The 11035-nt window shown below is 39.8% G+C and overlaps 1 protein-coding gene across 4 annotated transcripts; it reads left to right on the top strand.

Annotated features, from left to right (window-relative positions):
• The first annotated feature begins 1321 nt into the window (after nt 1–1321).
• LOC309473925 (apolipoprotein L6-like) lies at nt 1322–10824 on the top strand. 4 transcript variants are annotated; one of them, XM_082136203.1, is made up of 8 exons: nt 1324–2146; nt 2849–2908; nt 6340–6417; nt 7345–7422; nt 8280–8348; nt 8706–8733; nt 9342–9384; nt 9859–10824. In XM_082136203.1, exons 1-8 carry the CDS (start codon nt 2051–2053, stop codon nt 10565–10567), a joined length of 1161 nt encoding a protein of 386 aa, XP_081992329.1. In that variant the 5' UTR covers nt 1324–2050; the 3' UTR covers nt 10568–10824. The 4 variants fall into 4 exon arrangements, with proteins under 4 accessions (XP_081992331.1, XP_081992330.1, XP_081992329.1 ...); XM_082136205.1 differs by lacking the exon at nt 6340–6417 and having other exon boundaries at nt 1322–2146; XM_082136204.1 differs by lacking the exon at nt 7345–7422 and having other exon boundaries at nt 1323–2146.
• Nucleotides 10825–11035: the final 211 nt, after the last annotated feature.

The raw sequence follows: 11035 nt of genomic DNA, 5'->3' as shown, positions 1-11035 counted from the left end.
AGGGCTGCAGACTGTGCACAATGTAAATGGCGTTTACGTTCGGGTCCAGTCGGGTTCTAAAGGAAATGGCGTCAGGTCGGGTCGGACTCGGGTCTAATTTTATCGGGTCTGTCTCGGGTCGGGTTTTTCTTTAAAAAAAATTTAATTTATGCACGTCGGGTTCGGGTAAGTAGTGATTCGGGTCGATTCGGGTCGGGTACAGTTTTTAGGACCCGAGAAGACCTCTACGCTGAACCACTCCCTCAAACCATTAGTCTGCTATGAGCAGAGACGGAGAGGAGGAGCGCTAAAGTAAAACTCTGCCCTCTGTTCAATAAATAAATAAAAATTAAGAGAGTTGTTGCTTGTAAAAAGTAAAATTATCTGCCAATGGGGTAAGAAAAATAATCTTAATTGTTTTTCTTATCCCATTGGTAGATAATTTAGCTTGTTTTATGCAAAAACTCACTTATAGACATAATATCTTATGGTATTTTGCTACTTTAGTAAATGCATCTTGATTTAAGAATTTTTAGATATTTGGACTGGAAACAAGACATCAATACTAAATAAGAAAAGCATTTTTTGCAGTGTTGGTGCTGCTTTAAAAAAAACCAAATCTATTCACACTGCATAATTAATAATTAATTTGTCTGAATCACTGCTTACACTTATTATACTGAAAGAACCTTCGCTTGCTAAGCAGGAACTTCCAATTTTGTAAAATCTCATAAATGTGGATAGCGAGGCCCAGCCGGCCGCCGCACAGATATCTTCAATCGGGATACCACTCGACCATGGATGAGGCCGTGCCTCTCGTGGAATGAGCTCTGACGCCTATGGGACACTGGAGGCCCTTAGACTCATAAGCCAGCGAGATAGCGTCCACTATCCAGCGTGATAATGTCTGCTTTGTGACTATGAGCCCTTTGGAGCGGCCATCAAAACATACAAAGAGCTGATCTGACTGTCTGAACGGGGCAGAACGCTCCACATAGGCTCTGATGGCCCTAACCGGGCAGAGCAAATTCGCATCTCCTTCATCCTCAGACGAGGGAAGAGCTGAGAGTGAAATCACCTCTAAACAGAGTGGAGAGCACTTTAGGGACATACCTATGCCTTGGCTTAAGGACGACTCTGGAGTCGAAACTATGTATTATTTCATATTCAATTATTGCAGTTTTGCATGTTATTCTGAGTTTGCATTTGACTGTTGTTATTCATTTTGAGGAATACTGAACCTGTTTCTGTGCAAGTGAGATGAGTAAATGCATGCTCACATTTAGTCTAGAACTAATAATAACCATCATGTTCACACACAACAGAAGTGCCAGTCAATAAATGGGAAAACAAAGTAACTTACGATACTTATTTGAAAAACAAACTAATTTAGAGGTCTTTAGAATCATGTGGAAAGACAACATTTCCTGTTATAAAAAGGCAGGGCCGAGTATCTCCGCAAACTCATAGAAAATAACCAAACCAATCCAAGGTTCTTGTTTAGTACAGAAGCTAGATTAACAATAAACCAAGAACTGAATATCCCATTACAGTTTAGCAGTAATGACTTTATGAATTTCTCCACTGAGAAAACCAATGCATCAGAAATACAATTGTAAATGTACAACCTTTGACAGCGTTTTATGATTCAGCCTCAATTATCGCCCCTCAAGAACAATCGCAGTGCTTTACAACTATAGGAAGAGCTAAATAAACGTATCATTGCATCTAAACCAACAACATGTTTATTAGATCCAATACCCACTAAACTACTGAGAAAATCCTGAGAAACTCTCAGTCCCAGATGGAAGACATCGAGGAGAGTCTGAGGCTCGTCATCACCGGGATGAATTATGGCATCAAATAAAATCTTTCATTCTCATGCCATTAAAGCACTCCAGTCCTCACTAGATCTTCAAGAGACTCATTTATGTATAAAGAGTTTAAACTATAGAGTCAATAATTGACACATGACATTTGGAAGATAAAAGCTGTTGGAAAATGCTTTTTTTCTGTCGTAAGTGAAAGTATTTTGAACTGAGAATGTACAGGCACATATTCTGCATGACTTATGACTGAGATTGTTGTAGAAGAGCTCGTCTCTCACGCACTGCAGACACACAGAAGCAAGACCTCGAGCATTACACATCTACAGAAGATGGCAAACGTAAGTGTTCAGCTGGTATTCTAAACCTACAAATGTCTGTGTATTTCATACAATTTAAACATGTGTTTCCACTGGCATTGATGTTTGTGTTCCGACTCTTAGAAAAGGAAAAGTTTAATGGGGTTCTAAATGGAACTCTAGGGTTCTTTAATCAATTTTGTAGAATTCCTAATGCCAAAAAAAAAAAAGTTCTATTCAAGGAGAAATGTCTCAAATAATTGCATAATACTAATAATAATTTAATTTTTTTGTAATAAGAAAAGTGATGAATTATGTTTACGAGCTGTTAAACTAATAAAATGTAATTCAAATTAAAAGTGAGTAAAAACTAAATCCTTAAAATTATAATTTTACAAATGCCATTGATATCCCAGGTGAAAAAGACGAACTGTTGAATGTATTAAAAATGCATTAAAGTATATTTGTATTATACTAAAAAAATACTCAAGTACATTTTTAATACATTTAATCGTACGTCTTTTCATTTTCACTGAAATACTTAATATTGAAATCTACAAGAGAAGAAGAAAACACACTAGTGAACAAACACTCCCTTGAGTTTGGACGTTAGAAACGCTGCTTTGATCAGTGTTTCTTCATTCTAATCTGGGCTTTAGTTGATCGGGCTCAATGTGCCTTTGACCGAGATCCTGAAGTTCAGGTTCTTCAGTGGTTTTGAATGATTTCTGATCTGTTCTACAGCCTTCCGCTCCTCCTTTCCCAGCACCTCGATCGAGGCAATGTGCTCCAGAGCCCCGGATGGTGAGAGAATCATTCATCTTTCTTGATTATCAGGATATTTATGAAAGTTCAAGCTTTTGATTGTATATTGAAAGTGAAAGACTGCATCAGTGACAGACTGATGATTGATCAGGACCAGCTGAACCAGTCGGACGAGTGGATTCCTGTAAACATGGATGTCAAACTCACTCAACTCTGCTCCAACACACATACTTTTCAAATAAAGGACTTGATTGGGTTGATCGGGTGTATTTAGTTAAGGTTGACACTGTGTGTGATTTCCAAACAGCGTTTTTGCGCCCTTGAAAGCGGACGTCATTTCACACCATAACATATTACCATGATTACGAGATTCCAACTTTTAAAAAGCGTTCACGTCCTTGTAGAACTCATAACTACAACTTGTCGAGAGCTCCTACTTGTTGCACGTGAGCACTGCAGATTCATTTACACTAAAAAATGCTGGGCTGTTTTAACCCAACTTTGGGTCAAGTATGGACAAATCATACTTGGGTCAAGCCATTGGGTTACATTTTTAAATTACATTTTTAACCCAACGTTTGGGTTTGTCCGTATCTGACCCAAAGTTGGGTTAAAACAACCCAGCATTTTCAACCCAGTGTAGGCGCTGATAACTGTTAGCGATCGCCCTCACGATCAGAGGCATGATAAGACCAATGCAACAGGAAATCCCAGTTGAGGTGAATTTATTGTGCAGACAGTGCAAATCCAACAGCAAACCCCCCCCCCAAAAAAAAAACTGTTGAAGAAAAAATAATATAAATATTTACAAGTTTTTGTGGGAACATAGCCACAACAGCCGTTGTATCGTTTGGTTAAACTTTCTGGAAGGTTGGGTTGGGTTGGGTTGGGTTGGGTTCCACTTCACACAACCAACATGACCCTCTACTCACTCTGTATTAACTCTGGCAGCCATTTATTGTCTAGGCCACACCCCTGGAGTGTACCATTCAACAGGTAAGTTTTACTTTCTTACATATGCACTTCTTATCACCTTATGCATATAAAACAACATCTATCCATGGTTAAATTACACAATGACACAATAAAACAATACAAATAATGAATGAACAAATATAAACCTTGTTTTACAGGAATATTGGAAACCCCCAGTTACGTCACCAACATGGTTTCTCCCAATCAAACAGCATGTCCACCATGTTTAAATACTCTGCTTTTAAAACCATAGACATGTATAGAAAGGCTAGATAGCTTACCGGCGCTGAGAGCCAATGGGACCCGACGACGTCACACGGCGGCCATCTTAGGACAGGACCGCTCGTCCAGTTATAACATTAAAGTCTATTCTGCATGTAGTGCTGAAATAACTATATTTTGCTCAATTTTCAACCGATTTTCAAACGGCTTGGTGTGTCATAAACGTCAGGGATGCGGCTATTTAACTGGATACTTGTGAAAAATTATAGCCACAAACGGCATCAGCACAAATCATAGCCACGTTAATAAGGTTTGTAATAAACCAAACCGTTTGTAAATCCGTCAAGAATTCAGCAAGTTACGAGCATTTTAGTTGGCGTATGTCACTCACCTTCCGTCCACAGCAGCAGGGAGCAGCAGCGCAGTCTCCTGACCTAAGATGGCCGCCAAGTGACGACACAGCTGACTCCGCCTTGAGCCATCTAGCCTTTCTATAGGGACGTCCCGCGTGACGTCACGCCATTTGGAGCAGCCATCTTGACGGAATAGAAAATGCTAAACCGCTGGTGATAATACAGCTCGTCGCCAAATATTCATCTATTTACCAACCTTTGCGGTGATGATTGAAAAATCCTTCCCCGCTGGCGTCCAAATCAAAGAGTTGCTGAACCATCCGGACTCGTGATACCGATAGCCTGCTAAGCTTTTGTATGCTTTTAATGAAGCTCCGGTGTAGCGTGATGGGAAGTGAATAAGGTAGCTGTAAATGTCACCGAACTCAATGTCAGGAAGTTTTTCTACACATTTAATGCCTGTAAAAAGAACTTGTGGTGCTTCATATGGATCTATGATTCCTAATTATTTTATCTTCCTCTTGTATATTTCTTTTTATGATGACATGACGTGAAGAGTTAGCTGACGACACCTGCGCTAATAATAGATAGTGGCCAGTGACCGCGACGCTGAAGTGTGTGAGAACAAATAACATCAGTGCAAACCACGAACATTTATTTATTTGGATTAAATATTTAAATATTAAATTTTAATCATTCTGTGTCATTTTTCAGTGTCAGTCTTTTCACTATTTACATGTTTATGTCCAAAATGCTATAATATTCAAAGTAGTTGACTGTCGTTCTCCTCTACCCTGTGTACATTATTGATTAAATAGCCTAACGTTAGCCTATTTAAAATCGTTACAGGCACCTCGCGAGCATTCATTCATTCAACTATTTTAAAAGACTGGAATGAACACCAGCACACACAAGCAATCTTTTTATAGTCAATTTAATAAAAAAAAATGTAACAACAGGTATGAAATGTCAGAAAGAGAAAAAAAACTTAATGGGAAGACGAGCATAGGACTGCTGTAGCTTAGTGGATAAATATATTTAGCCTATTTATTAAGATTGCACAGTTGGAAAGAAAATATATTTATAGGAACATTTCAGCAGGCTCAAGATAATTAATACAGTGACCATTATTCATTATTTTAATCAATTCGCAGCCATAAAACGTGATAATCCGCATTCTCATGTATGTGCGCTTGTGCAATAGTATTCCGTCAAAATGGCTGACATGCGGCTAGGGGTCACGTGACTGGGAGATCCCTATACATGTCTATGTTTAAAACGATACAGGTTTGGTCATCACACCTCAGCCCAGTAGATGGCGGTAATGCACATTGTCTGCAAACTGCCAATAAAAAATACAGAAGAAGAAGAAGAAGAAGATACAGGTTTGGTCACTGGTGTTTCACAAGCAGGTAAGTTATATATGTTATACTGTGTAACCCAATGTTCAATAAAGATTTCAAATCAAACAAATGTGTATTGTGGATGAATGAACAATGTTAGCGGCTAATGACACCCAAACACATTGTACATATCCCCTACACATAACAAGCAAATACACATCGTACCCTCACATATCTTAAACACATTATACACAATACCTTCAAACATTCACAAACATTGCACAAGTCAGAGTATGCATGATATCGGTGTCAGTAAACAGACTGTGTTAATGCTGCGACAATATATGTGTGTTTGATATGGTGTACGTGCATACAGTTCATTCATGATCACGGGGTTGCTTCGAGTACAAGCGTGAACAGCTTCGAGTAGAACACACGTCATCACGAAATTACGGATAATTGGGACATTTAAATTACACGTAACATCCCAAAAGTGCGGACTCGTAGGAAGACCGCGAGTGCTTATAGGGTGCCATCTGGGACAGAGCCGTAAACATGTTCATTATTCTCATTGCAGTTGGTGGGGATGGATGAGTCTCTTCAGAGCGGAGGGCGCCACCCACTGGCTGCTCAGAACTACTACAGTGAACACAGGGTAATGCAAGCTACTAAACTCTGTAGAAAATGGAAAGAAAACTTAAATTCCACGACAGCTATAACAGAACAAATAGCGACAGGGTTCCTACAAGGTGCTTGAATTTGACTTTTTGAAATGTATGTCCTGGAAAACCCTTGAAAACAGCCATAATAATGAAAAGGTTCTTGAAAAGCGCTTGAATTATTGAAAGACAATATGTGAAATTATTGATCTTTTCACACATAATGAAGCTGCAGGCCATCTGATATAGATATAGAGCCATTTCGCATGGCTATGAGTGTGATATTGCTCATAAATATCCAAGTATATGATACAGCTTTTGTTCTTCAGATCAATCATATATTCATGGGGGAAAAATCAGTTTGAAAAAAGAAAGCGAGATCTTTGTCATAGAATCCTTTCAATGGTTAAAGTTTCCACAGTCATTGCATCCGCTGCACTTTATTTGTACCTTTTATTGGTTTATTTTGGTCCATTTACCTTTTTGAACCTTTTTGAATTTGAAAGATAATAAAGATATTGTTTGATCTCTGATTGAAGTCCTTGAAAACCAAAAAAGTATTGCTTGAAAACTCCTTGAAAGTCCTGGAATTTCATTTTACAGTATACGAACCCTGTAGCTAAATTAGTTGCCTGCGTCATTAAAGGTGCTCTAAGCGATGTCACGCGTGTTTTAGGCCAAAACATTTTTGTCACATACATCAAACATCTCCTCACTATCCGCTAGCTGCCTGTCCTCTGAACACACTGTAATGAAACGCGGTGTCTGTAGACAGCCCAGGCTCCACAAACGGCAAGAAAAACAAACTGGCCCAGCCTGGACCACGTAACATCCCAAAAGTGCGGACTCGTAGAAAGACCGCGAGTGCTTATAGGGTGCCATCTGGGACAGAGCCGTAAACATGTTCATTATTCTCATTGCAGTTGATGGGGATGGATGAGTCTCTTCAGAGCGGAGGGCGCCACCCACTGGCTGCTCAGAACTACTTCAGTGAACACAGGGTAATGCAAGCTACTAAACTCTGTAGAAAATGGAAAGAAAACTTAAGTTCCACGACAGCTATAACAGAACAAACATCTCCTCACTATCCGCTAGCTGCCTGTCTTCTGAACACACTGTAAAAAAACGCGATCTCTGTAGACAGCCCAGGCTCCACAAACGGCAAGAAAAACAAACTGGCCCAGCCTGGACCACGAAACATATCAAACACTGTTCCAGCCAATCACCGACAAGAATGATTTGGGGGTGGCGGTGGGGGGGGTTAGTGCGCGTGCACATGCAAGGGGGGGGGGGGGGGGGGGGGTGGATGAGAGAGAAGCATGAAGAGGGAAGTTAGCTAGAGGAGAGATGTCCTAGACAACGACAACGACTAACATTAAAAATGTATATTCTTGAAAATGTTGATATGGCCGACACACGACCAAAGAGACGACGTTCCAATGAACAAATAACAAAGAAGAGAGAAAAGGAGAAGGAACACGCGAAGTCCCGATTTACATCGGAAAAGCATTCAAAAGGTGGCGAGAACTTCACCGGCAGAAGGGCTTCCGATCCGACACTCAGGAGGCTCCTGTTTCTGCCGGACCGGGTAAATCCAGTCTGGTTTTTCTAAATGGTTCATGACTGTTTCAGGAAGCACGGGAGGGAGGGGGAGGGGCCGGGATGAGGAGGAGGAGGAGGAGGAGGAGGAGGAGGAGGAGGGAGGGTCGAGCTAGCCTCCGTTTTGTTTGACAATACTTTGAACGTCAACAAGAAGTGACTTCACCCAACATCGCTCAGAGCAGCTTTAATGAAAGGATCTGCTTTGAGATGTTTGAAATAAACAGTGTTAAATCATGACATTATTGTGTGTTTCCAGGTCAAAACACAGAGCGATGTCCTTCTCATGGCCGCTCTGCTGGAATATGCAGGAGTTCAGGACTCGCAGGTCATTTACTTTCATGATTCTACCTCAATAAAAGGACATAAAAATATACATTATAAAGTATTTGTCTGATCGTCATTCATCAGATCAAGTGTCACTGATGTGTTTTGGCGATTTTAAAGTCGACGTCTGAAGTTCAGCTCAAGAATGTAGAGAATAACATCTATCATCCACCAATAACCACAAACACACACAATACTGACTGTCTTAATCTTCAATCTATGGGGTTAGCATCTCAAGCTTGCTGTAAAGTGTGTTAGTGCAGCTTTCTTTATAATACACAACACTTGATTTTATATTTTGTATTGAATCATGTAAAGATATTCAGATTTGACTGAAGCTTTGCTCTCTTTCCATCAGGACAGCAAAAGCTCGGGGAACGGTTTCAGTAAGAGACAAACTACACAAAATATTTCATGCAACATTTGAATGCCTTTATTGAAATTGTATTAATGTTTATTGTTTAAGTAGGAGCTTTATGATAGAAAACTATGCTTTTTAGCCTTCTTTTAGCCAATAACCTAATAACTTTTAATAGGAAGTAAGATGTGCTGAAAATATTAATGGGTTTAAGTTAAAAATCATAAATTAAAAATAAATATTTGTTAATGCACAATATAAAACATAAAACATATTCCTGTAATATCTTATAATGCATTTTTAAAATATATTTTTAATGTTTTTCTTAATTTTTAGTTATTTTATGCCTTAGCTAATCCTAATAAACTTTATTCTTATTCCTGTATTTTAATGGGTCTAATTTTTTTTTTGTCTATTGTATCTGTTGTTTCTTCTTTGCCTGTAAAGCACTTTGAACTGCATTGATTTGTTTGGAAAGGTGCTTTATAAATCAAATTTGTAGTAAAATAAACTCAAAAATTTTACAATCTAATTATCCGGCAGACATTATAAAGGTTAAAGCTAAATTATTTTGTGGTTAAACACACTTTCTGTCAATGAGGCACTGAAACAGAAAATTGTGTTTCTTTATGTCAGGAGGATCTACAGATCGACCAGGGGCTTCAGATTCAGACTCAAGGTAAAGTAAATCATTAGAGTCTTTATATATATGTATTTCAACTACGGATGCACTATATATCAGCCACCATATCGGTCGATCGGCCGATATACTGTATGTTCATTTTTACTGTAACCGTTATCGTTATATTAAAGGGGTGGTATAATTCTCTGATGTCCCCAGAGTGTGTGTGTGAAGTTTTATCTCAAAATACCCCACAGATATTTTTATATAGCATGTTACAATTGTCACTTTTTGAGGGTGAGCAAAAACACACCGTTTTTTTTGTCTGTCCCTTTAAATGCAAATGAGCTGCTGCTCCCGGCACAGGGGGCGGAGCTTCAACAGCTTGCATCCTTTTACCTCACACACACATGCACTGGACATTTCAAAAACGTTTAGCCTTTTATGTTCAAAAAGTTTTCATATCGGTGCATCCCTAAATCCAACAGTAGCACGAGAACCTGCTTCATTCATGCACTTTTGTCTTTGCAGGGCCGACATGGACCGAGAGGAACGGTTTAAAGAGGCTCTTAAGCGCTATGTTTCTCGTCTGCCGTTTTGTGCAAGCTCTCTGCAAAGACAGATCTCTGAGCTGGAGGCCGTGGCTGCAAGCCTGGACAAAACACACAAAGGGGTGAAGATCGCCAGGATCACCGGAGGAACGACCGGAGCGGTTGGCGGAGCGGCGGTCGTAGCCGGAGTCCTGCTAGCTCCCGCGACTATGGGCGCGTCTCTGGCGGTCGCTGCGCTCGGGGTCGGGGTCGCGGCCGCCGGCGGGGTCACCGGCGCATCGGCCGCCATCACCAAGAAAGTCAAAACAAATCAGGTCCGGAAAAAGGTGGAGTCCATCTTGAAAGAGTACCAAAAAGAGATGTGCGACATTGAGGTTTACTTGAATAATATCAACTCAGAGATGGAGAAGCTGAAAGGTGTGAGGGTGAAATCTGCAAAGATCGTGAGGCTAGTCGAGATCGCAGGCGGGACGTCGGGTGCTCTCAGCGTGATGAACAGATCCTCCGGTGTTATTCAGGGGTTCGCACTCGGCATGGATTTGTTCTTCACTGATAAAGATTCCCAAAAGTTCAAGAAAGAGGCAAAGACCAAATTCGCACAGCAGATCTGTGAGGTGGCAGGACAGATTCAGGCCGGTCTGACAGAGCTGTTGGGCATGAGAGATAAACTACAGTCAGAAGGGATATGAGGAGTGATGGGTGTGGTGTTAAATATATATATCTTGCATATTGTATAATGGTGAACGAATTGTTGCTTCATTAATGGTGGCTAGAGGGCAGTCTCGTGCACTTTCTCATGTATACTCTCGTGTAGCCGTGTATTCTTATGCTGTATATGTCAAATATTAATACAAACTTTTTCCTGAAGTTGAATTGCTGTTTGATTTAATTTCATGTGTATTTTAATGCATTCTTTCCCCAATTCATAGTAAATAATCTGATCATACGAGCAGGAATAATCATTTAAAGTATGAATGACCTATTTGCCAACCTCTCTTGGCTATATATATATATATATATAATCACTTTTAAAATCAGTTATTTATTTGTATTATCTATTTAATTGAACCCCGATTCCTTTCTTCTTCCTCTCTGAGCTCATCACACCCCTAGTGAAAAAAAGTATACTTTATTGTATTTGAAATATATTCCTTTTT

The sequence above is a fragment of the Leuciscus leuciscus genome (assembly GCF_965113295.1).
Source record: "Leuciscus leuciscus genome assembly, chromosome: 14".
NCBI classification, from domain to species: Eukaryota; Metazoa; Chordata; class Actinopteri; order Cypriniformes; family Leuciscidae; genus Leuciscus; species Leuciscus leuciscus.
Note: the sequence above shows the minus strand (reverse complement) of the source record. Positions and strands in the feature narration are given on the sequence as shown.